Source organism: Petaurus breviceps, unplaced genomic scaffold (assembly GCF_028583685.1).
Source record: "Petaurus breviceps papuanus isolate PSGF00001 unplaced genomic scaffold, PetGlider_PUasm1.0 98, whole genome shotgun sequence".
Taxonomy (NCBI): domain Eukaryota; kingdom Metazoa; phylum Chordata; class Mammalia; order Diprotodontia; family Petauridae; genus Petaurus; species Petaurus breviceps.
This window is the reverse complement of record NW_027187460.1, coordinates 29,424,441-29,451,526: the sequence shown is the minus strand read 5'-3', so window position 1 is coordinate 29,451,526 and position 27,086 is coordinate 29,424,441. Positions and strand designations below refer to the sequence as shown.

The 27,086-nt window shown below is 38.6% G+C and overlaps 2 protein-coding genes across 3 annotated transcripts in view; one reads left to right on the top strand and one right to left on the bottom strand.

Moving 5' to 3' along the window:
- Window positions 1-1,581: 1,581 nt before the first annotated feature.
- On the top strand, window positions 1,582-13,023 carry RNF139 (ring finger protein 139). Its single transcript, XM_069081035.1, has 2 exons — window positions 1,582-1,823; window positions 11,020-13,023. Exons 1-2 carry the CDS (start codon window positions 1,646-1,648, stop codon window positions 12,846-12,848), a joined length of 2,007 nt encoding a protein of 668 aa, XP_068937136.1. The 5' UTR covers window positions 1,582-1,645; the 3' UTR covers window positions 12,849-13,023.
- A 696-nt stretch (window positions 13,024-13,719) lies between these two features.
- The window catches only part of TATDN1 (TatD DNase domain containing 1), a 58,806-nt gene continuing 45,439 nt past the window's right edge, over window positions 13,720-27,086 (bottom strand). For both annotated transcript variants that reach the window (XM_069081037.1, XM_069081036.1), the window contains 4 exons: window positions 26,845-26,921; window positions 22,905-22,975; window positions 21,036-21,162; window positions 13,720-13,903 (listed from right to left, as the gene is read on the bottom strand). In XM_069081037.1, coding sequence (XP_068937138.1) covers window positions 13,801-13,903; window positions 21,036-21,162; window positions 22,905-22,975; window positions 26,845-26,921 — 378 coding nt within the window. In that variant the 3' untranslated portion in view covers window positions 13,720-13,800. The remainder of the gene's footprint in view (window positions 13,904-21,035; window positions 21,163-22,904; window positions 22,976-26,844; window positions 26,922-27,086) is intronic.

Genomic DNA, 27,086 nt, shown 5'->3' with positions numbered 1-27,086 from the left:
AGTAAAGACACATCATGGGGACTCTCAAAAAGCTTATAATCCAACAGGCACCATGTACATAAACAACCACGGCATAGGGGAGAAGTTAAGTGCATAGATTGTAAAAGGGAGAGATCACTTCCAATACTGGTAATCAAGGAAAGCATCATGGAGGAGGTGGCACTTAATCTTGACCTTGAATGAGAAGAATTTTTATGAATTACTAGAAGCCATTCATTTCAGGATGAGAAAAGCCATGTGCAAATGCAGAGTGTCAGAAAAGGTAAACAAGGAATAGCATGAAATAGTGTGGCTGAATCAAAGTGCACGAAGAACATTAAAGCTCTAAGGATAGGCTGGACTCAGATTGTACAAGGCCTTGAATGCCAGGGGAATTTGGGTTTTTATTTGCTAGGTAATGAGAGGCACTGGTTATCTGAGCAGCGGAGTGTGGTCAGGCCTCGTGCTCCAAGCCCACACAGGCCAATTAGTGTCCATCCAATCCGATTTTTTATAGATTTCTAATCTTGGGGGCTCTGCTGGCTCCTTCTGCATTTCTGCCACCTCGATGGGTCTTTGCTTGGCTCGAGGGCTAAAGGCCCCTTCTCGTAGCAACCTGAACCTCGGGGTTCTCTGGGGCCACCCCTATCTTCTCTGCAATCTCTCTGAACCTGGGCCTCAGTTCCTCATCTATAGAAGGTCTCAGAGGTTCCTCCCCGCCCTGATTTGGGATTCCAAGATACCAGGAACGGAGAGACTCTAGCGGCTTGACCCCGGGCCAGCACCTAACCAATATGGGCCTCAGTTTCCTCATCTGTAAAACGAAAGGTTGGATTACAGACATTCCAGCGCAAAGCTAAATTTAATGCCCTTTCATCTTCAATTCCAACCAAAGGGGCGTTTCATGGTTCGGTCTGGAGAGCGTTATTAAAGCAACGGATGGCGGCCGTCATCCGCCAGCCAAGCTCTGCTGAAGCACGGTACCGGCTGGCAGGCCCTGAAGGGAGGTGGAGGGAAGGCCCGGGACTGGGCCACTGCAGCCGCCGTAGCCCAATAGGGAGCCCGGATTGAGCTCGAGCTTTCAGCCGCAAGGCCCAGCTCAGCTCCTTACCCCCCCCGCCCCCAACCGGCGACGCAACCATGGCAACGGCTGGAGCTAGTTGCTAACGCAGGTTCATGATGACTGCGCGGGAGCGCCCCCAGCGCCGGATTATGACGCTAGACAGAGGCGGGTCCCCGGTCTCGCGCGACTGCCGGCGACGCCTCGGGGGCAGCACCAGCAGCTACGGCAAAGGGGCGGAGGAGAGGTCAAGATGGACGCTCCGCGGGCGGGGGAGGAGGAGGGAGGAGGAAACTGGCGATAGGCGGCCGGAAACACCGACGCCCGGAGGTCCCGCAGAAAGCCGCCCCTGCCACCGCCGCCGCCGCCTGCTCCTGCCGGAGAGAAGCGAGCGGGCGGCGGGGCGGGCCGTGACAGAGACAGGAGAGGGAGGGCGCGGGAGCGGCACGGGCGCGGGCGGAGCCGCCCTCTCTCTCTCCCTCCCTCCTTCCTTCCCTCCCACCCCTCCCGCCTACCCTCCCTCCTGCCGTCCTCGCCGCCTGTCCGCCGGCCCGCAGCCCGCCTCAGCCCCCGCCCCTGGTAAGCCCGGGGCGGCGGCGGCGGCTCATGGCGGCCGTGGGGGCCCCCCAGCAGGTGCGGATGGCCCAGCAGCAGGTCTGGACAGCGCTGGAGGTGGCGCTCCGCGTTCCCTGCCTTTTCATCATCGACGCCATCTTCAACTCTTACTATGATGCCAGCCAAGGCCGGCTCTGCGTCGGGTTCCAGATCCTCATCCGGCTCCTGGGTAAGGACCAGGCGGCCCGGCCCCGCCGAGGACCGTTTTGTCTGCTGTCGAGCCTCGCCTCGGGATGCGCGGGTCTGCCTTTCGGCGCGGGGTGGTGGGAGTGGGGTGGGGGCGGTGGAGGTGTAGGTGGAAAAAAAGGGCCCCCTCCTTGGAGCGTGGGGAGGGGGCTAGGCCCGAGTTCGGAGTGAGTCAGCGCCGAGCTCCGGGGGGCAGGGCTTGGAGGTGGGGCCTCGTCCGCGGTCGTCTCCGTGGATGGGAATCGTGGCTGATGGCCGAGGCCACGGGAGAGGCCGGAGGCTCCGGGGCTGTGCTATTGATTTGACCTTGGACAGAATGCGCCAACTCGGGGCTTAAGTTCCTTGATAACGTCCCTCCCCCTGCACTGTCAACTTCACGTTTTCAGCAGGTGCTTCCCGTTTGGGCCCCTGTTATTGTCCTTGTTGTCAGTGCTGGTTGTGACATTCCAGATGGGGAAGGCTGGAAATGTCAAGCCAGGGAGCTGCTAGACAGGTCCTCCTGGGGAGAGGTGAGCCGTGCCGAGCGGGGCTAAGCCAGCACGGCTGCCCCCTCAAACCACTCCCGAAAATCGACACCGTAATCGTGGCACCGGGTGTAAGGGATGATTATTAAGAGGCTTACAAGCCCTTGAGAAGTATGCAGATGGGCAGCATAACACAGGGGAAAGAACTTTGACTTGTTAAATCAGAGATTTGGCTCTGCCACCAACTTCATGACCTTGGGAGAGTCACTTGGCCTCGGAGGGTCTTAGTTTCCTCCTTTGTAAAATCAGGGATTAGGATTAATTAATAATAGTTTCAGAGAGATCCCTTAATATTAAACGCTTCTGCCACAGATAACCCTTAGTGCTTTAAAATGAAATCTATCCTAATTGTTAGATTTGGCATAGACCAGTTTGAAATCTGTCTTAATTGTCATATTTGGCCCAAAGCAAATCTGAAGTCTGTCTTAATTGTCAGTTTTACTTTATGAGGGCTACTGCTTGAGCAGTGGACTTTAAGGTTGTGTTCATCCAGAAACTGTTGGTGAGTTTCATTCTGTATTCTTCGTAGACTTGTAGAATGTCTTAAAAATCACATAGTCCAGCCCCTCTGATTTTACAGGTGAGGAAACTGGAACCCAGAGAGATGAAGTGGCTTGTACAGAATCACTTAGAATTGGAACAGGGACACAAGATCTGCAGTACTAACTACTGCACTTGGTCTCCATATCAAGAATGTAAATTGGCTGCCCATTTTGTAGCATTCCCATTCTTAGTGAGTAAAAATAACTGTTGGACTTTGCTTTATTGTAGCATTATTAAAAGCCAAATGTTTTTTATTCAGTTTAAAAGTAACATGTCAACGTTCTTAAATACTTAAAGCACCTGTAGCTTCATTGGTGTGATAGTCCTGCCACCATCATTTTTAATAATTTAATAATAATAGCTATGTAGCATTTATATAGTGCTTTAAGTTTTGCGAAGTGCCTTACAAGTATTATATCGTTTTGTTTTTCACAACCACCCTTGGAATTAGGTAGTCTTGTTATCTCTATTTTCCAGATGAGGAAACTGATCGGGGCTTGCCCAGGGTCCTACAGATAGTAGGTGGCTGAGTTTGGATTTGAACTCCAGTTTTCTGTCTTTAGTTCCAACTCTCTCTTCCCACTGCCCCACCTACCTATACGTAAAGTCTTTAAAGTTTGAGGGCTTTCCATTGTCTTTGCTCTGTTCATGGCCATTGGCTCCCAGGGCTATCTATGACTACCTCTGCACCTAGAAGTATTGGATTAACTTTAGTAGGATCATAGAATTCACACTGGTAAAGACTTAAGGACATCTGCTCCATTCACCTCATTTTAAAGTTGAGAAGACAGAGGACCACTGAGGTTAAAGGAGTTGGCCAAGATCCCATGTGTTAAGACTAGAATAACTGGGAAATTCATTTGGGAGTCAGGATTTGACCCCTGGTTTTCTGATACAAATTCAGTGTTTTGTTGTTGTTGTTGTTGCACAAATGTGGTAAAAGAGAATCATAGTATTGTGCTTAAAATAATGTAATTTTGTAGACCTCATGGATCAACCTGACTACTTAATCACTGCAAAAGAAAAAGACCAAGGCTTGCTATTTTTTTTTTTTTATGAGATGATGTAGAAAGAGCACTGGCTTTGGAGGGAGGAAAAAAAAAAACAATTCAGAATTTTGAGCCCTGAGTGGCTTCTTGATCTCAGTGTGATGCTGCACTAGCCCCCTTTTGGGGCATCAAGAGTGCTTCTTTGCAAAATGGGGGAATGGAGTGGAGATAGATTGTTTCTATGAACTTTTTTCAGGGCTAAATCTTATAAGATCAGGAATCATTTGAAAACTAAATGCTAGAACTATTTTTGTTTTTTTGCTATAACATATATAGACACTACCGTGTTTTAAAAAATTACTACAGAAGACAAGCTTCAGATCATCCAGAAGCAAGCCCCCTTTGGGCCATGTTTTAAGAATTTCTGTTTACATATAAGTTCCCCTAAATGACAGTTTGGCCATCTTTGAGAAGGGAGGGGGGAGAAAAACAATTTAGAATAGCCAAACCGAGTAAGCTTGAAGTTTAATTTCTGGGTCTTTTGTAATTATAAAACATGAAAAGTTGAATTTTGCAGAATTTAAACCTAGTGATGGTGTATTTTTTCATTGATAACTAGGGCATACTTCTATAAAAATCAAACTTTATTATATATTTAAAAATACATACATTTTAATCTTCGAGGGCTTTAATCTCCAAACAAAACACATATGCTGTGCTGTTTATATAAACAGTTTGATTCTAGAATTGTTCTTGTTTTCTGACTTCGTTAAAATAATTGGAAACATTTGTTATCTAAACCAATCACCAGACCACTCCTTAATTTGCTCCTATATAACTGACTGGATTTAATTTATTTATTCACCAAAAAAGAGACCTTTTTAAAAATTCTTTTTTAGAACAAAAACAGTATGTATGTTTAAATAATCTGGGTCCTAAGCAGTATAGCTTCATTATGCACATAAATATTAAGGGACAAAAACCTGTAATATTAAACTGCTGATTGGAATAGGGGGTCTTAATTTGGTTTAGTCTAAAGGAGTAGATTTACTTACAACTAGTGAACAGTTGGGGGAATGGTAATTAATTACCTTATTGAGCAGGAGAGGATGAAAATATTTATTTGAGGAAATGATTTTTCATTTTAGTCCCTTTTGATTATTTGAAAAAGAGGTGAAAAATGGCACAATAAATACAGACCAAAATATGCCCTTACAGTAAAGGAATCTGTATTCATGCTAGTTTATACTTTTTTTGTCCCATTCTTACCTGTGCTGCTTGTTTTGTTTGTTAGTTTTAAAGCAATTGGGGTTAAGTAACTTGCCCAAGGTTACATGGCTAGTTATTTTGTGTGGGTGTTAAGTATCGCAGGCCGAAGGGGGTCCTCCCGATAGTGGGAGTCTCTTAGCCACCTAGCTGCCCCTCCTGTGCTGCTTGTAACCCAAAATTTTTACAGAAGCATTGATGTCTTGTTCCTGTGTCATTTTTATGCATTACTAACTCTTTGACCAGGGTTTCCTTTAAGACCACTTGGGCTCACCTTATCACTTCCTTCTTGGAACTGGGTTATCCTCTTTCCTCCTATTAATAATAGTTTCTGCTTCTCCATTTCCTCCACCTCTACCCCCAACATTGATATGTTGATTGGATCCGTACTAGAGGTAGCTGAGGACATTTCCCATTATGTCTAGTACTCCTATGATTTGAAACAATGAATTTCACGGTTTGCTCCCAAATGTCAGAAAAAAAAATATATGTTACTTGATAAACAATAATAGATTGTATCATAAAAAAATGTTAAAATCGTAACCTTTTCTGAGGAAATATTAAATGCCCTTCAAAATACTAATTCACAGTCCATGTAATAATGTCATAGCTAATTTGAAATTTAGGGAATGTAAACATGAGCTCTCTTGTTATCTATATGAAAATATATCTCATTGCCATATGTAAAATAACAGATAAGAAAAATGGATGATAAAACTTGGAACTCTGGTTTTGCATTTACTTTTGAGGCCATTGGTAGAAAACTACAATACTTGCTATGTTAGATTAGTTAGGATGTGCTTAGTATCTAGTAATACTATTTATGGTTTTATTTCCTTGAAATTTATGCTTTTCTCCTTGCTTTGGTTTCTTTCCTTTGGGAGAAAATTAGCAACACTAATTTATTAATTTCATTAATTAATCCATAAATGTCTTCATCTCTCCATTATGTATTAAAAATTTTTTCTGACATTTTGATTTTGGTCTATGAATTTCTCTTATTTAAGGTTTGTGGCATGATATTAGGGTGAGAAAGGCTTATAGAGTGAATATTTAACATTTTAGCAGTTCTAGCCCAAAATGAAGACAATGTTATATCCTATTATGTTCTTAAAATTTTTAATATTTTGCAAATGGATTTATTTCTAGTGATAGACCTATCTGCCCTGTGGGTTAAAGATATTTAGGATATTTATGAATGGGAAAGGGGGAGAGCAAAGGATAAATACCTTCAAAAAAATTTTTTTCTTAAAGACCTGGAGGAAGGTTTTAAGCAGTTTGGGTGGACTTTTTTGGAGTATATATATATATATGGGAGGACATGGAAAGAAGATTCACCATATGGAAAGGTATGAGTGGGTTGTAATTTGCTTTGATGGAATATGTACTTTAGTGAGATCACAGATCCATTGAAATGATCATTGTAAATGATTCATAATTGTACATAGACCATTAACCTCTCCACTGTGATTTCATCTAGTAGTCAGTAAACATTTATTAAGGGTATACTATGTGCCAGGCGCTGTGCAAATCTAAGCACTGGGGATATCACAGAAAGACAGAAACCAAAAAAATAGCCCCTGCTTTCAAAGAGCTCACAGTCTAATGGGGGAGACTATATGCAAATAGCTAGGTACAAACAATATCTATACTGGATAAAATAAGTTGGAGATGGTCAGTACAGGGAAGGGGCACTAGTGTTAAAGTATAGCAGGAAAGTCTTGCAGAAGGTGAGATTTTAGCTGGGGTTTGAAAAAAGTCAGGGATGCCCAGAGGAAGAGATGTTGAGGGAGAATATTCCAGGCATGAACTACCATTGAAAATTCCTGGAGTCAGGAGATAAGGAGAATTTTGTGACAAATAGTGAGGAAGCTAGTGTCACTGGATTGCAGAGACAACGGGGTAGGAAGTAAGATGTAAAAAAGGTTGGAGGGAGCCAGGTGGTAAAGTGCTCTGAATGCTAAATAGATGTTTAAATATTTGCCTGGAGGCAGTAGGGAGCCCCTGGAGTTGGTTGAATTGGGGATGAGGTGGTCACTTGGGCTTTTTGACAGCTGAGTGGAGGATGGACAAGAGTGGGGAAAGACTTAGCGCAGGCTAATCAAACCTGTAGGCTATTGCAATAGTTAAGGCTTGAGATTGATGTACCTGGGTGGTTGCAATTTCAGAGGAGAGAAGGGAATTTATGGCAGAGATCTTAACAAAGATAAAATTGATAGGCTTTGTTAACAAAGATAAAATTGATAGGATTTGGCTCCAGATTGGATAAGGCTGTGGGTGAGAGTCAAGGATGACTCCTGTGTTAGGAGCTTGGGTGACTGGGAATTGGTGCCCAGGATGGTAAAATAAGGAAGTTCAGAAGAGGAAGGGCGGGACAAGAATAAGTTCAGTTTTATACATCTTGAATTTAAGATGAGACTTCTATCTCAGTTATTTTGCTGTTGTATTTGTAGTCTTTGAAATTCTAATATTCTAAATATTCTAAAGCTATCACAACAGATACGTAATGTTTGGTACATCTCTTCCAAATATTTGTCACTATTTCTTTACTTAACTGCCATGAACTAATTGCAATTTGCCCAACAATCGCTTCCAATTTTTTTTCAAATTGTCAGTGTCTTTCTAAAAAAATGTTATCCAGATAATAAATGCCACTAAGCTCTTAAAGGAAATCAGATTACCAACTCAAGACATACCCAATTCGGAGTTTTCTCCGATTTTCAGTTTACCTGATATTTCAGCTTTATAATTACACATGCAGCAACAGTGATAGCATGTTCCCCTAGGACATTTTTCTACTCAGAAGTTCTAAAACTTATCAGTAGTTTAGTGACAAAATGGGGTGAAAAATAAGATGTTCACTCACTTTAATGAAATGATATTCTTTTATGAAACAGCTTATACTAGTTATTCACTGACCTTGTTACTGCTTTGGCCTTTTTATATTTAGACAATGTAAATATTTTTTCCCTGTGTTGGTAAAACAAGTACCTGTGTTCCAGACACTGTTCAGAATATAAGTTTCACAACTGCATTAATGTTCTGATAATGTTTCTGATATTTTAGAGTAGATTAACATTTATGGTTTTAGTAGATGGTGTAGCATATAAAAGTGTCAAGTGTATAGCAATTCAAGATTTTCAGTGTACTTTCCAGTAGACTGTAATAAGTTCCTTGAGACCTGGGGCTTTTTTTTTTTTTTTTTGCCTTTGCCGCATCAACATCAAGCATAGTTCCTTGCATGGGGTAGATGTTTTAATAAATGCTTATCAAATTCAACTGAATTGAATTGAATTGGCAAATAATAACCCCATTGTTACAGATGAGGAATCTGAAGCCCTGCCATGTTCACACAGCTAGTAAGTGATGCAGAATTTGAACACAGGTGTATAATACCTTTTTTCCAAATCCAGTTTTATTACTCTCCTACCTCTGTTTCTCTTTCAGCCTCGTTTATATTAATTTTTTTCTTAATCAGGATTGCCTATGTCAGTTTACAGTGGGAAAAGAGATATGGCCTGTACCAAGAGATTTGTTAGATCCTGAGAATACTTAGTCAATTTGGAATAAAGTTTTTGGTATAGTGCTCCAGGAATCAATACTTGGTCTTGGTCTTATCTTTAATATTTTTGTCATTGACTTGGATAAAGACATACTTAGATAACTTACCAAATATGTAAAAGGCACAAATTTCAGAGGGCTAAATTGCTAGTTGTCAGAATTTGAAAAGATTTTGATAAACTAGAACATTGGGCTGAATCCAGTAAGACTAAATTTAATGGGGAGTAAAACTTGGGTTCAAAAACTAAACTTCACGAATACAATAAGAGAGAGGAGACATGGTGAGTCAGTATTTTGAAGGGAAAAAGGGCCTGGAAGTTGTAGTGAAGCAAGCTCAGTGAGTTAACTGCATGAAGTGACTGCCATAAAAGCTGATGTAATGATCTTAGGCCGAATTGAGAGACTGCTCCATAAGGGTGACTGGGGAAGGTTTTGGGGGGGAGGTGGGGAGAGATTTCAATGCAGCTGTGTGTCTATGCCTATAGCAGTGTGATGGAAGGGTAGTTGTGTTAACCTAGTCCTGGCATTCTCTGTTGTGTTCAGATACAATTTGGGGTAGTGTTAAGGTCTGGGTGCTTGTAAAAGGTGGCATTTTAGTTGAGACTTGAAGGAAGCAAAAATGGTCAAGGATATGAGGGTCATTTAAAGAAACAACAGGATGCTTTGTGTGGAGAACTGAAAGAAGACTCAGAGAGGACACTTTAGCTTTCTTGAAGTTCCTGAAAGGCTGTCACATGAAAGATTAGGCATGTTTGGCCCTTGCAGATAGAATTTAGAAAGGAGCATTTGCAACCTTAGCAGTTGCAGAGGTGAATTTAAACTTGTAAAGAAAAACTTCCTAATCATAAGAGCTGCCCCAAACTAATGGGCTCCCTAGGAGGTGGTGAGTTAGTTCTCCCTTGTTAGGGAGGAAAGATTAATTTTGTCAGGTAGTCAGGAGAGACATGGTAAAGATGAATTGGGCCATAAAGGCAAGGTAGGATAAGTGGAAATGTACAGAAAAAAGTTTTTTCACAACCAAAAGCACAGAGACAGTTTAAGATGATAGAGTAGTGGGAGATAAGACCTGAAAACTAAGTTGGGGATGAGATTATAAAAAACCTGCAATGCCAAAACCAGGCATCCGTACTTTGGTAGACAGTGAGGAGCTATTGAATGATTTTGAGGAGGGGAGATGATATTAGAGTTATGTGAGGTTAATTTGACATCTGTGTCTGAGTCAGAATGTTTGGAAGGAGGGAGATCAGTTAGGACTATTGCAGTAATGTAGGAGGCCTTGAAGTAAGGGCTGATGGCATTAGAATTGGAAAGTGATTTAAAGACAGCACAAAGGATAAATTGATCAGACTTGGTGAATGAATTTAAATGAGTGGCAAATGAAAAAAAGTTACAGGTTACTCTGAAGTTTTTTGAGGCAGAATTTGGACACACTACCATAAAAAACTGGAAAATAATGAGTTTTTAGAGGGAGGGAGGTTTTAGACATGTTGAATTTGAAATGTTGGTGGGACACTTATGTACAGGAGTACAACAGGCAGTTGGGAAGGCGGGGCTGGAGATAGATTTTTGTCATTTTCAGTAGAGGTGATAACTGGAGTCAAGGAGTGGGACTCTTTAAAAGGGAAATGTAGAGAAGAAAGAATGTTCTGCTCTTGGTTTAGAGGAGAAAGCTAGCATGTTCAGCACCAAGAGATATACAGTTTCTGGCAGTAAAAAGGAATTCCCTGGGTATAGATAGTTGTCAGAGTGAAATACTTAAATTATGATTCAAATATACAGTCTGTTTGGCTTTTATACACTATAACAGTAGCAATGGATTATTTTCCAGACTAGCAATTTAAAATTCTTGAGTTCTAGTACATTTTGTGGACATTAAATTCTTTCACTCACTTTTATGGAAATATTCCTTATTTTTTATTCAGTGTATTAATTTATTGAGCATATACAACACAGCAAGGTAACATATAGCAGATTAGTCTACTAGAGAAACAAGACTGTACACATTTATTCTAGAGTCATTTAAGAGCGCAAAAAGTACATGAGGACAAACAGTGCTGAGTTCCTAGGTCATCTGTCTTACTGGCCCTTTTGATAGGTCTTTTAAGATGGGTCTTTGATGATCCTTTAGGATGAGACTATCAAAAAAGCAGCTATTGGGCCATTCTTTATAAGCAGGAAACTGTCTATGCATCATAGAGTAAAGAACTTGACAGCCATCAGCTCTTCCCAAAATTCTAAGACAGGTTGTTTGTTGAAAGGAAGCAAACAGTAATTTCTCTCCATCTTTTTCTTTTAGGTATATTTGTATCCAGTGTTGTTCTGATCTTGTCACAGCGATCACTTTTCAAGTTTTACATGTACAGCTCAGCCTTTCTACTAGCTGCAACTTCAGTGTTGGTGAATTATTACGCCTCTTTGCACATTGACTTCTACGGTGCCTACAACACATCAGCATTTGGAATTGAGTTTCTTCCTCGGAAAGGGCCCTCACTATGGATGGCACTCGTTGTTCTTCAACTAACATTTGGAATTGGATATATCACATTACTTCAAATTCAGTCCATCTATTCACAGCTGATCATAATGAATTTCTTGGTTCCTGTAATAGGCCTAATCACAGAGCTACCCTTACATGTCAGAGAGACTTTAGTTTTTGCTTCTTCCCTGATTCTGACATTAAATACCACACTTGTGTTGGCTGTGAAAATTAAGTGGTTTTATTATTCTACACGATATGTTTATCTTTTGGTAAGGCATATGTATCGTATTTATGGATTACAGCTATTAATGGAGGATACCTGGAAAAGAATCCGTTTCCCAGACATACTGCGAGTCTTCTGGCTAACAAGAATTGCAGCTCAAGCTTCTGTGTTAGTTTACGTTTTAAAGATGGCAAATGACACTGGAGAAAATTCCTACCTTATTTCTTGGGATAATTTCTGGGAACTAATTTGCAATCTTATAATTAGTGGATGTGATTCCACATTAACTGTTTTGGGCATGAGTGCTGTCATTTCGTCAATCGCCCATTATTTGGGGTTAGGGATACTAGCCTTCATTGGGTCCACTGAAGATGATGACAGGAGGCTTGGCTTTGTAGCACCTGTTTTGTTTTTTATTTTGGCTCTGCAGACAGGTTTAAGTGGGTTAAGGCCAGAAGAAAGACTTGTTCGCCTAAGTAGAAACATGTGCCTTTTATTAACTGCAGTCCTACATTTCATCCACGGAATGACAGACCCTGTGTTAATGTCTCTCAGTGCCTCTCACGTGTCATCTTTTCGTAGACATTTTCCTGTGCTCTTCGTCTCTGCTTGTCTTTTTATTCTTCCAATTTTGCTCAGTTATGTTCTCTGGCATCATTATGCACTAAATACGTGGCTGTTTGCAGTTACAGCATTTTGTGTGGAACTTTGCTTAAAAGTAATTGTATCTCTCACTGTTTATACGTTATTCATGATTGATGGCTACTATAATGTCCTCTGGGAAAAGCTTGATGATTATGTCTACTACGTTCGTTCAACAGGCAATATTATTGAATTTATATTTGGAGTGGTTATGTTTGGAAATGGGGCTTATACCATGATGTTTGAATCAGGAAGTAAAATTCGGGCTTGCATGATGTGCTTACATGCATATTTTAACATCTACTTACAAGCAAAGAATGGCTGGAAGACATTTATCAATCGTAGAACTGCTGTTAAAAAAATTAATTCACTTCCTGAAATAAAAGGGAGCCGCTTACATGAAATAGATGATGTCTGTGCGATCTGCTATCATGAGTTTACAACATCTGCTCGTATTACACCATGTAATCATTACTTCCATGCACTTTGCCTTCGGAAATGGCTGTATATTCAAGATACTTGTCCAATGTGCCATCAAAAAGTATACATTGAAGATGTGAAGGAAAATGCAAACTCATCTAACAACAATGGGTTTATCTCACCCAATGAAAATCCTGAGCAAGTTGTAAGAGAAGCTGCTGCTGCTGCTGCTGAATCTGATAGGGACATAAATGAAGATGACAGTACCGATTGTGATGATGATGTTCAACATGAAAGAAATGGAGTAATTCAGCACACAGACACAACAGCTGAAGAATCTCTTAATGATGATACTGACTGATTAAAATGGCATTTATTAATCACTGAGGTATTTGTTTAAAATTCAGTTCAACAAAAATGGAGTAAAATACTTCACTTCAGTGTGTAACCAAGCACAAAAACAGTATCAATGTTGAGTCTGTGAATGGTTTTCCGTTTACTGTGATGTGCTACTGTAAATATACCTCTTTAATTACTGCTGGTCTCTTTGGTGACCTATTTAAATTTGTGTACATTATTGTACATAGAATAAAACGTTTTCACATGTTTTTAAGACAAAGTTGGACAAAAAAATTTTTGATAGATGTAATGATCATACAGTGCGTCAACTGTGCCAAAGATATACATGTGCTAGCTCTGGACCCCAGTTTTCTCATTGAAATGGATAGTAAAAATGCAAGAAAGCATACCTTTACAATGAATTATCTAGCCCTGAAAAATTTAAGATATTTTACACAGACTAAAGTGAAAGTATAAGCAAGTGTTTTCTAAGGATGTGAGAGCCACACGTGGGGTAGGTTTAAAATCCAAGAAAATAAAACTAACTGGAATGTAACTGATAGAAATGTCTGTTCAATTTTTAGGTAGTACCCTTGACCTGTGTTTTGAAGCTTAGTTTCTTAAGGGGCTGTGTTAAAGAATTGGGGCTTTCATCAAGTAAGCTTTGGTGGTGTACTAATTTCTAATGTATTCTAAATGGAATTATGTCATAAAGGTTGCATGGACATAGCAGCAATTTGTATTTAGCATTTATGGAAAAAACTGCCTTTTCAGACTTTAGAAGAAATTCATTATAACCCTAAATTAGATTTTTTTTAAAAAAACATTTGGTGTATCCATTTGTGTAGGAAAAAGAATGAACAACTGAATTATGACTGACATGCCTCTTTAGATAAGTTTCATACTTTTATTGAAGGCTACAGTAAATTTCACCATGCAGTTTTACATGCACAATGAAACACATGACAGCTGATTTACATGTCTTTAAAGAAGACTTTAATGGTGTTGTTATACAGTGTATTGGCCAATTCAAGTGGGTCATCGTCTCTTACGGCTGCTATTATCTCCAGAATCTGACTAAAAAACATACAAAACCCCCACCCAAGTAGATTAGTAAAGGATTGAATTTAAAGTTAAGTTAAAAAAATTGATCAGTTTTAGAGAGAAAGCCATTTGTCTCTAAGACAAAAAGAATCTTATCAACTAGTTAACATTTCTGGTTTGATTTCAAAATTAAACTTAGTATTTAACTTTTAGTGGTATTCATGAAGTATTCTGTTCAGAACTAAATTCCACTCATAGTAGTTGAATACAATCTCAAATATAAGACTGATAGACTTTTAAAACTGTGGGATAGGGAAAGGAGCAGTTAATGAGACACAAAAGACTGAGCTCCCAAGAAAAACATCATCTGCCTTTCTATATCAACCTTGGAACCAGCTCAGTGAATAAAAGGAACTGAGGCTAAGTTCAAGAAGTGAAACTTTGAAAAGGTATCCTTCCCTTGCCAAACAAGTGATGGCCTTATTTAAAAAACTAAGACTTATTCCTGCAAAATTTATCAAGAGCATTTGCTATACAGAACCTATGATTATTGGAAGTGGTGTGTAGGGCTATGTTCTTGTTTTTCCACATTTCCAGAGATAGACTTATTAACTTTCCTGTAGTTCCTACCAGCAGAAGCAGCAGCCAGCCCTGTTATTTTTCCAAGTAATATTACAGGTACAGTTTTTACAATTGGTTAAATTATTTTTCAACTGAAAAAAATAAAATCTAAATTCCCTTTTTTTATCCTCCTAATGGGCATCTTTCTACCAAGCGGTTATGAGAAGAGGATTAAAATTAGTGTTTGTCTTTTAAGAATGGCACAAAAACCTACGAGTTGTCAGTATTAAACATGCAGTCTGGGTCCTGAACAATTGTAAACTAATGTGCTGAAAGTATTTCTTACATTTCAAATTGGACCTCCTACATACATTTTAGCTCCCTTTGTGTTTGCTTATTAACAGATACTTTTTTGCATGATTTGAAAGTGTTTTCTTTGCAAGGAGGATATTCAAGCAATTGGATGGAACTCTAGGTAAATATTACTGCTGGTGACATAGTTTGTAGGTTTGTAAGTACTTTCTTTAAGGACTCATCAGTTACCCTTGGATGAGTCCCTTAAACTCACTGGATTTTAAGTTTGCTTACCCATAAAAAAGGCATTTCTAGGATGATCTCTAATGTCCTTTAAATTTTTTGTCCCCTAAATTTCTGAGACTTGGGAGGGGAAGATGTAGAGGGGCGGGTATTCAAAGAAGTATGACCCCAGTGTTTCTCCTTAAGTTTATAGTTTCGTAAGATTGTATGTGTTTGCAAGGGAGTATTCAAACACTGGATGTAACTATAGATGTAGAGACATATACAGACACGTGTGTGTATCTAATCTACATATTCTATACATGCAAACTGAAGTCAGCACATGTCTAATGAGTGTTGTTTTCGTTCAGAAGGGGAATGAAAGAACCTTACTGTAACATGAGAAAGGATGATCTTGCATGGGGGGAAAGCCCTTGATTGGAGTTGGGAGGACAGGGCTTTGGATCATGGCTCTCTAACTCAGAACCTACATGACCTTGAGTGTCCACCTCCTGATCCGTAAAGTCAGGGAGGGGACAGATTACATGGGGCCTTCCAGTTTTAGATATGGTCTTGTGATAGGGCCTTAGATCAGTCAATCAAATTCATGACAGCATTTTGCCTCTATTATATATCTGATAAGTAATCATCCAGCTTCTGCTCTTCTTGGTGGGCAAGCAAACAATTCTAAACGTTCTTCTATCTGCCTTTCAAATATGAATCTTAAAAGTATTTTTGAGTCTAAATTTTTGTGGTTCCCTCAATTTGTACCCCCATGACATTTCAAGTTATATCATCTTGGTCAACCTCTGCACATTGGTTTATTAATGTTCTTCCTAAAATACAGCACCCAGAACTAAACTTAATGCCGCAGATATGGTTGAACCAGGGCAGAATACAATAGAATTATAATCTCTTACTCTTGGATGCTTTTTTTTTTTTTTTACATAGCCAAAGATCATAATAATGGTGTTAGCTTTTTAAACTTGAGTTTTCACTGAAATATTTTGCATCCTATACTTCTAATAATCAGCTGATTATTTAGCTGCTAAGTAGTCCTTTACATTTATCCCTATCAGATTTCATCTTATTACATCTGACCTTATCTATCTTTTGGTCCAGATTTGCCACTCTGTATTTATTAACTATCATCTCTCTTACCCTCATATTATCTACTTCCAATCATAAACGTGATATGTAAGCTTCTACAATGTAAAACAGAATATGGTGAGGTACAAAACCTTGTGCCATTCTATTAGAGACAAATCCACTGGTGCTACCAATCCCCATACTTTTGGCCCACATCTCCCTATCATTTGATCTTTTTCTACATAAGGATATTCCTATGCCACAATGAAATCCAATGAAATTTGACTCAAGACAGCTTTCAATGATGTGATATAAATAATTCTGATACCCAAATGATGTGGTTAAATTGTTAATTAGAAAGAACCATAACTAAAATGGCGATGGAGCACCTAGTAAAGGTTTTTACTGCTTGATTCATGTTATGGCTTCCAAAGTTTTTAATGATGAGCTATGTTAACTTCCAGGATGACTCCAAGTTTTAAGTTCCTCTTCCCTAAAGATGACACTCAGGGGTCACCTTCCATGATGAAATAACTAAGTATGAGCAAGCAGCTGCTTCTACACTGTATCTGAAGCCCCATGCCCTAAATCTGAAAGGACCTACATAGAAAACACTATTTTATAATTTTTTAAAAAAAACCCACATCCAGTAGTTTTCAAACTTTCTGGTCTCAGGACCCTACTATTATTAAGGCTCACAAAACATCTTTTGGGATGTTTTGTTCATGTGAGTTATATCTTGATATTTACTGTATTAGAAAACAACTTGGTAAATGAAAATAGTTTTAACCTCACAGACCCTCTTCTGGAAAGGGTCATGGTCCCTGGACCACACCTGGAGAACTGCTGAGTTCTGCTGAGAACTGCTGTTGTTTTTCTGGGTCCATAAGCTATGTTGAAGAGCTGACATTTCCATAAATATCAGTCCCTTAAATATGATGATAAACTGAAATGGGCTTTACATCGTTAAACATTTGAGGAGTCCATGTATATACAACTTTTTAAAAACTCATATAAGATCATTCATCTTCATTCTTGCTAGTGCAAGTCAGATTCTCCCACAAAACTATATTCTGAATAGCTTGGGAACCTGAAGAGAATGTAAATTTGAAGTGTGTGTGTGGGGGGGGAGTTTTTCATTTTGTCTTTGTATCCCAGCACTTAGCCTGAACAAATGCTTGCTGATTGATATAAAACTTATTACATTTGAGGTGTGAATTGCCCCAGCATTTATTCTATTTCTGTCACTGGTATAAACTATAGTTAATGGTTTCCTGGTTAAAGTTTTGTGATTGTTGTTACAGTATGGAAAAAAAAATATAACTTGGGGGAAAAAACTCTTTGTGTATGTATATACTAGCTATGCCAAGTTAAATGAAATGAAAGCAAAATTGGTTTGCTGCATTCCACATTTAAATTGTACAAATCCATGGAATTGGAAGATTTGTCCATTTAAAATGGTATAAACTCTTTAAGTATGATAAAGCTTTTTTAGTCTCAATTATGGGGATCCATGCTTTTTACAGGTTTGTGTAGAGAACAGTTCCCTCCTCTTTCCATTCTCTGCAATTTTTATCTGAGAGAGAACAGCAGATAGAGAATCTAGAAGTCCTGAGTTCCACTTCACATTCTGACAGGCAAGCATTTCATCTTTCTGGGCCTCAGTTTCCTCCCTTTAAAGGGAGGGGATTGAATCTGATGATCTCTGATATCCCTTTTACTTCTCAAGATTCAATGATTTTTCTGTTAATTCCCTTATGGTTCTTCAATGTTTGGTGAAGTAATACTACATCGCTCAGGTGGTTCACCTGTTGTTCAGTCCCTGTTCTGGTCCAACTACATTTTTTCCCCCAGACATGTAACTAAAAGGAAGATGGGGAGGGAATAATAATTATAACAATTAACATTTATAAAGCATTTACTATGTGCCAGGTACTGATTATCTTATTTGATCCTCACAACAACCCTGGGAGGGAGGTTCTATTATTAGTTCTATTTTACAGTTGAGGAAAACGAAGCAGACAGTGGTTGAGTGACTTTCCCAGGATCACACAGCTAGTAAGAGTCTAAGGCCAGATTTGTCTTCATGACTTCAACAGCACTCTATTAACTGTGTCACCTAGCTGCCTCTAAAAAGGTATCTTTTATGTCACTTTGGTAATACTCTGAAGACCTATTTTAACGCTCATGAACTAGCCCAGGCCTAATCTTTCTCCTGACCTCCATACTTGCATCTCTGACCAAGTATCTGACATCTTGAACTTGATGCTCCATAGACATCTTAAACTCAGTATGTCCAAAACAACTCTCTCTCTACAAAAAAACCTGCCTGCTTTTTAACTTCCCTATTCCTGCTGAGGTACCACCATCCTTCTAGTCACCCAGGCCCACAACCTAAGTGTCATCCTTGACTCCTCACTCACCAACCATATCTGATCTATTACCAAGTCCTGTCTAACATTCCTCCAACACTGCCAGTACCCTAGTGCAGGTCCTTCATCACCCCACGACCCCCAGCCTTCTGGCTGATGTCTCTGCTTCAAATGTCTCCATATTCTAATTCATCCTCCACTGAACTGTCAAAGTACAAATCTGACCATATTACTCCCCTATTCAGTCATCTCTAGTTGTTCCCAATCATCTCCAGAAGTAAAGTGTAAAAGTGTTTGGTGTTCATAACCTTTTGTAACCTGGCCTGCTTGTCCAGTTTTTTTCATACCTCAGTCCTCTCACCCATGTTTCTTGCACAAACATTCCATCTCCAAACTCCAGGCATTTTACATCACCTGTCTCCCAAGCCTGGAATTCTCCCCTTCATCTGCTTCCCTGGCTAAAATCTCAACTTCTCCAAGAAGCCCTTCTGGATCCCTGTCAATGCAAATGTCTTTTCCTCTGTTGTTGATCTATTTTTACCCTGTATATATATCTTGTTTGTATATAGTTATTTACATGTTGTCTCTCCCCTTAAACTGTGAGCTCCTCGAGAGCAGAAATTGTTTTTTGCCTTTATATTCCCAGCACTTAGCAAAGTGCCTGGCACATAGTAGGTGCTTAATTAAATGCTTGTTAATTGTCGACTGATCATGTGTTTTTGGATTACTGACAGTTTTGATTTTTCTGAAATGGTTTTAATAAGGTATAGTTTTGATGTGTGTTTTTTTTTTTAACTGAGAAAATGTCAAAAAGGGTTTTTGCAGAGGCAAATAGCTTGGAATTATTTCAAGTGCTGCTCATTCTTCCCAAATGAGATCCAGACATCTCTTTTTCAATGCTGGGACCAGCTCACTGCCCATATGTTAAATTAATGGGCCAATGGGATGCATGTTAGAATCTGGGCAATATAAATTTTTAGCCACTTCATTTACTTAGTATGAGCCGTTAGGTCAACCTTTTTGGAATGATGATTAAGGAGACTTTGGGGGTTCAGTATAATTGGTATCAGGAGTACCTGAAGAACCTTGCCCCTTATAGAGAAATTCTTCTATCTGAACTCTGCATAGCATATCTGTCATGGTACTGCAAACATCTAGAAGTAATGAATTATCTTCCAGGTTTGTTTTTTTCCCTCACTTGCTACTGATATATTTACAGATTGATAGTACTTGGTTATCTCTGTGGCAAAATGTGTTAAAGATTTTTGTATAACTTTAATGTGCACAAGTGTGTACCTTATTTGAGAAAAGGTTTTAAAGCTGGATTTTGTTTTGCTAAATCAAATGCTTTTCTTAAAATTCCAAGACAGTGGAAATTTTTTTTTTAAAGCAATCAGGGTTAAGTAACTTGCTCAAGGTTACACAGTCAGTTATTTCTGGGTGTGCTGCTAAGTATCTGGGCCCAGATTTGATCCCCAGGTCATCCCCACACTGGAGCCGGTGCTCTTACTTACTGAGCCACCTGGCCACCCCTAGACAGTGGAAATTTTTTAAACATGGTACATGTTTACTTAAGTTTGAAGTTTCTGAAAAATTTTTTCCACTCCTGAAAAAAATTTCTAGTATATAAGCAATACTTATCTCAGTCCATTTTCTTATGCTGAATATGAGTTCTAGCAGCTGAGATAGAGTATGTCTCACAAAAAGTTTGTTGCCCATGAAGGAACACTTGCCTCTCTTAGAAGGCTCTATGCAGCATCATTTCATAGAACTGAACTTTTTATCTTCTGGTTTCATTTACAGTAAAAAATGTGACTATGTATGTGGGTCAGATCACGGATAAAGACCTAGAAGGGACTTAGAGGGGATATAGTCCAATAACTTAATGCTATAGCAGGAGAAACTAAGGCCCAAAGAAATGACGTGACTTGCCTATGGCTTTATTATCAGTAAGTTGGCAGAGGTGGCACTGAAGCCTGGGTCTTCTATCTCCACACCCAGTGTCCTTTCCACCTCATCACTGGTTACCATTTGGTGGGGATTCATGACAATGGTCTAAGAGTTCCAACTAAAAATTCTTTAATGGCATCCTAAGCAGTAAACACTTGTAGAAAATATCATGTAGTATATTAAATTATCTTGGGGGTTCACAATATTTTTTGGTTGCTAAAAGGGGGTCATGGAATGAAAACTGCACCATGTAGTAGATATCAGCTGGTCACTGGAAAAAGTCACTAAGAGTGACATGACTGCAACTCAACATTTGATTTTCACACATTGTGTTGTAGGGCTTAAATGAACTAATGTGCATAAAGCGCATTTTGTAAACTTTACAGTGCTACAAGTTATTATAGTTAATTTTTTTCTTCTCCCTTTTCAAAGCACTTCATTATGTAAGTCAGAATCCTATGACTTATTAGTTTACTCCTCTTCAAGATCTTCTATTTGAAAGAATGCAATGAGATGCAAATTTCAAATATGTTATAATTTGGGCCTGACCATTTTGTACAACAGTTTTAGGTGCTAGACTTTAGCCAATTGGCTTTCACTTAAAACCGATAAATTATTAAGTACAACATATTATCCTACCAATGGATTATTTATCCAATACAAATGATCATACTTACATAATGTTACAAGGTTCATTTCTGTCCTTCAAACAACTCCCACTTTCCCATTTCTTTTTTGTGGGAAATAAAGTTCTTACATATTTTATTCCTGCATGAGTATTTTTGACTCCACACCAAGGAGCATCTAATGTGGTACAAAAAGAGATAAAAGTATTAAATTTTGTTTCATTAACAGTTCTACAACTTGTGCCATCTTTACAGTTTTAGAAGGTAACCTTGCTTTTTTAACATAAGCACTTCCAAATTATCATATATTATAAAATAAGCTTGGAAAAGGTAATATTAAAAGAAAATTTAATGAGATAATTACATAACTTGGATCGTATTAAAAACTAAGAAGTACAATGAACAAAAAGCTCTAAGGATACATTAAGATATCTACATCTCTGCTATTGTCATTAATAATTAATAATGATGGCATTTTTATAATGCTTTTAAGGTTTGCAAAGCTGTATATGCTATTTCGTTTGATCCTCACAACAGTTCTATGGACTTGAATTTTATTTTTATATATGCTGCTATTATACTCATTTTACAGAGAAGAAACAGGTTGACAGAAGTTAAGAAACTTGTCCAGGGACACACAATAGTGTCCGAGGAGGTTGAACACAAGAGGTCTTCCTAACTTCCTAATTCTGTCCACTGTGTCGCTTGTCTGCTCGGTTTACTATTTAAATACCTGAAGGATCTGTAATTTGGTGCAGGCCCGCTGCCCAGTGCAGGTATTTATCACCATATGACTTTAAATAGATAATGTTTATCAAGTTTTTGGCTTAACCTGGTGATAAGTTTGAAGATAGCTAGGCTTTTCCAGACAGACGGACGAAGTTTCAAACTACTTTCCACTTTGTATAGGTACTGCTCTAGCCTTTGAGAACCCACAGTATCATAACAGGGTTTTAATGAAAGATCTCTCTAATAACTCATAACAATTTGTACACTATATAAATATCCTTGAAATGTGACATACAGTAACTGAGCAAAGGAAGTTTGGGGGTTTTTTTGGTTCTTTAATAAAGAGCCCCTTCCCCTTTACTCCCCGCCCTGGGCATTATGACATCCTCTTGGTGTCTAGGGTTTGTGTCACATTTAGCTTTCTACTCTCATTTGTTTGAGGAATTTACTAATAAAATTTCTGATTAATTTGAACCCTAATTATTTGGTCTTATGTGCCTTATGATGGACCACTTTGATACTTTAGCCTTCCTGTTTTTCAGTAAATATTTTAAAATAACCAATATTCCATGACAAAGAATATTCCTACTTTAACTGAAGAGTTTTTTGAACTGCTGAAAAATGTACTTGAGATGAATTTGAAAACAAATGCTCATTTTTTTAGTTTTGGTTTTTAATGAAACAAAAATTTTATACCTTGGACAGCAAGCCTAATTTACATGTCTTCACTGTTCCTTCTTGTAATCTATTTTTTTAATGTGCTAAAGCATAACACCCTTAATCAGCTGAAAATATGAAATTCACAGCAGACTGAAAGCATTTAGCTTTACAAGATGGGCATGTGGTTAAAAAGATGAATATTTATTGAGTATGCCTATGGACACTACTTGGGGGGGGGGCAGTGGGGAAGGGGGCTCTGCAACAAAGTTTCTTGGCACATTGAAAGGTTAAGTGACCTGACCTGTACAAACAACCATTATGTATTAGAGGTGGGATCTAGGCCCCAGTCTTCCTGGCTCAAGGTTAGCTTTCTCTCTGTTGGGCCATGCTGCTTCAGGACAGGTTCTATTCTGTAGTTATATTTTAACATTAAGCTTGGGATATTAAATATTTTTCATTCCTAATTACATTTTTCCTTAAATTTTAATTTTATTAAAAGCAATATCAGTCACAATCAAAATGTCAACTTACCAGTCTCTATCATTAATTTTTCACTAGGTATTGACTTTAACACTTCTAGATTGGCCTCAGTTTTCAGTGAGCTAAAAAGTTAAAAAAAATTTTAAGTAAATTTCAACAAAGAAAGGAGGGTTATTTATAATAGGAGTGATCTCTTTACACAACATTACTCCCAAAGTAGTATAAATTCCATTTTAAAAGGTTTCAGTTACCAGTAGTACACACACATATTTTCCCCCTACTTTAGCATCTCAAGATTTATCAATGGGGTGGCTAGGTGGCACAGTGAATAGAGCACTGGCCCTGGAGTCAGGAGGACCTGAGTTCAAAGCTGGCCTTAGACACTTAACACTTACTAGCCGTGTGACCTTGGGCAAGTCCCTTAACCCCAATTGCCCTACCATCTCCCTCCAAAAAGCAAAAAAAAGAGTTTATCAGTAAAATCTTACTTTTGAAAAAAATCTAAGGGCCTCTAACACTTAAGAAAGATAGGAATTTGACTTTTACTGTGTAACTTCAATTGTTCAGTCACTTTTCAGTTGTTTCTGACTCTTTGTGACTGTCTCTAGGGTTTTCTTGGCAAAGATACTGGAGTGGTTTGCCATTTCTTTCTCTAGCTCATTTTACAGATGAGGAAACAGAGGCAAGCAGGATTAAATGATTTGTCCAGAGTCACATAGCTGAGTTAGAGTCTCACACAAATGTGAGGCCACATTTGAATTCAGGAAGATGAGTCTTATTCTCTCTGCCCAGTGCACAGCCTAGCTGCCCTTAGTGTTCAGTTACTGTGTAATTAAAACCAGTTAAATCCTTTTGAACTACCTACAATTTGCTGGGCCAATCTGAATGTTCAACTCCTATGTGGGCTGGGTGGTTGTATTGTTTTCCATAGCCCTAGAGTACCAATATACTCCTGGCCTCAAATAACCATTTTGCAAAAGACATTAGTCACAAGGGGGATTAATGGATCAAAATAGAACTTTTAATTCAACAAACATCTCTCAAACACCTACTGTGAATAAGCACTGTGCTACAAAGACAACAAAGAGCATGCATTAAATTGGGGTTATAATATGTAAACAAGATAATTTCAAGGAGAGAACTTTAAACAGTTCTAGGCATCAGCAAAGGTTCTGCATAAGTGACAGTGGATAAGCTTAAACTGCATGTAATGCGTGGTCATTTCAAATTTAGTTAGCACTATATTCCAGACACAGAAGACAAAAAGGCTACTAAGAATGGATTAAGTAATGCTATGTCGATTGATGTTTCTGTAAGTATGGCAAAGTAGCATAACTCAAATGATTAAAGGAAAGGGCTAGGGGCTTATAATTTCATTAGTATAGAGAACTTCCCATGACAAAATTCCCTCTATTCATTCAGTTCAGCACTTCTCTTCAATTACCTGGCACTAAGTGACTTGAACCTGAGTCTTCCTGGCTTCAAGGTCAGTTAGTGCTCCATCTTCCCAGTGCTGGACTTGAAATCAGGAAGAACTGAGGTCAAAAGCTGGCTTAAGAGACTTATTAGCTGTGTGACCCTGGGTCCATCACCCAACCTCTCTTATTTGAAAATGGGGGTAATCCCACTTACTTCACAGAGTTGTGGGAATCATATTAGATTAACCTTTGCTGTTATTGATATTACATCCTGCTGTCTCTGGACAATCTGAATATATACCTATGAAGGGTGTTTGAAAAACTATTTTAAAAGTTAGACTGATTAGCTACTTAGATGATATAAACTCATAAGAATATGCCAAAAAAGGGTATGCTGGAAAGAGCCCTGTGGACATATTCATCCACCTCTCTTCTTTAGGTACCAGTTTTCTTATATGTAAAATGAGAGGATTTGGGGTCAGCTAGGTGGCGCAGAGAATAGAGTACCACCCCTGGAGTCAAGAGGACCTGAGTTCAAATTCAACCTAAGAAGCTTAACACTTACTAGCCATGTCACCTTGGGCAAGTCACTTAACCCCAACTGCCCTGCCTTCCCCCCTCCAAAAAGAAAAAAAAAAAACAGATTAGACTCCCATTTCTTGAAATCTATGCTCCTACATGGGTAGCAGAGATCTACTTTGCTCCAACAATTTTAAGTTTCAAAGATAGCAGGACCCAACAGTTAGGTTTGAGTGGAATAAGAAAGTCGTGAATTTTTTAAAACCCACTAGCAGCATTTGCCTCAAGGGCTGGGACTTTTGTTTTTTTTTGTTTCTGTATCTCCAGTGCCTGGCATTATAAATGCCATTTGGACTGTCAATCCTCTGAGGGCATTTTGGAATAAAGGTACAAATTCCAAATGTAGTTACAAATTTAAAGACAAACTGAACTCATCTGAATTTACTTGCTATTATTTTTTTTTTTCTGAATTTAAGAACATCGATAAGATCTTAGTGTAATTACTCAAAAAATTATCAAAGTACCTATACTTTTTGACCCAGCAATACCACTACTAGGTCTACTTCCAAAGATGATTAGGAAAAAAGAATATTTAAAAACACTTTGAACAGAAACTGCAATTTAAAATGCAAGACAAGGAGAGCTGTTTTAAGTATAAAAATTAGAATCAAGCCTTGCAATCTACTCAGATCCTCACAGTTACTCACCCTCAGACCTAAACTTACTCCCTTTTCAGTCGGTCAGTGAGGATTTAAAGTGCTCATTATGTGTCAGGCACAGTGGTAAGCTCTGGAGGTACAAAAAAAAGTAGAAACACAGACCTTGCCCTGTGTGAGCTTCCATTCTCATGGGAAAGACAATATATAAATTCATAGGTTGACACAAGATACATAGGCAGTAGATGGACTGCTGTAGAAGGTGGTGTTTCAGCTAGAGTTCTAAGAGGCAGAGGTAAAGAGGGAAAGGGTTCTATGAATGGGGGAGAACAGGTGCCAAGGATCAGATGCCTAAAAGTGTCCTATGAGAGGAAGAGTAAGAAGGCCATTGTAGCTGGGTCACAGAGGGTATAAGAAAGATAGGGAGGGGCCCACTTGTGAAGAGCTTTAAATGACAAATGATTTTATATGTGATCCATCCTTGAGGCCACAGGTGAAACCCAGGGAAAAGGGCAAGAGCCCAAGATGAGTTGATTTTCTGGTGACCTAAAGCCTCATAAAATTTTGGCATAACAGAAAACACTGCACTTGACAGAGCAAGCCTAAGGCAATTTGTTCCCCTAAAAGTAAAATACTTAAAAATTCAAATCACAAAACTTTAGTAAAGAGAATTTTAATTACTTTTTTTTGGAGGGCAACTGGGGTTAAGTGACTTGCCCAAGGTCATACAGCTAGTTTTTTTTTGTGTTAAGTGTCTGAGGCCGAATTTGAATTCGGGTCCTCATGACTCTAGGGCCAGTGCTCTATTCACTGTGCCACCTAGGTGCCCCAAATTATAATTACTTTAAAAGCATTTATGAATTATGCCAATACTTGATGTGCAGTTCTTGTGTAGGTACTTCTAATTCACATCACAACTTCTTGGTCTTAAACAGAGTCCTAGGAACATGACCTAGCCACATAGCTAGTAAGCAGCAGAAATGAAATTGGAACCTAGGTTTTAGGACTAAAGATTTAATACCTTAGTGGTAATCTAGTCCAATACCCTACATGTTACAGATGAAGAAACAGGCCCAGGGAGGTTAAGAATCTTGTCCAAGGTCACACAAATGGGGGAAGAACTGCAACTGGAACCAAGGTGCTTTGATTACAAATCCCATGTTCTTCTGTGACTCCAATTTGAGCACTTTACTGACTCCTTATTAATAAATACATTATAATAAATAACATTAAGCCAAAGGATACATGAAAGCAATTATGAATTAAAAATAAGTGACAACTAAAGGACTTCTTTTAATTGAATATATCCACATCTAAAATTCATCCGCAAGTAGCTCACTTTAATACACTTTTAAAATCTTAGTATAAATGATTTTAAGAGCATAATGCTAAACTTACCAACCATTAATTCCTATATAAAGATTCATGTCAATTAACGCAGCTGCTTCTTCCTTTGTGCCATCAAATGAATGTACCTAGAATCAAGATTTATATTTATGCAAATAGTGACTGGTTTCTTTCAATTTCTTGAAAACAAGATTTTACAAAAGAAATGTAAATATATATTTAGTAGTTTTAGTATTGCAGTTGCTTTAACAAGGTTTTTCTTTAAAAGAAAATAGAACTCTTAAAATTCCTAA

What these genes read in the sequence shown, in the direction of transcription:
- RNF139 (XM_069081035.1), top strand. Translation starts at nt 1,646, where the DNA reads ATGGCGGCCGTGGGGGCCCCCCAGCAGGTGCGGATGGCCCAGCAGCAG. An exon ending in GATCCTCATCCGGCTCCTGG is followed by an intron (nt 1,824 to 11,019) that starts GTAAGGACCAGG and finishes TTTTTCTTTTAG; the next exon opens with GTATATTTGTATCCAGTGTT.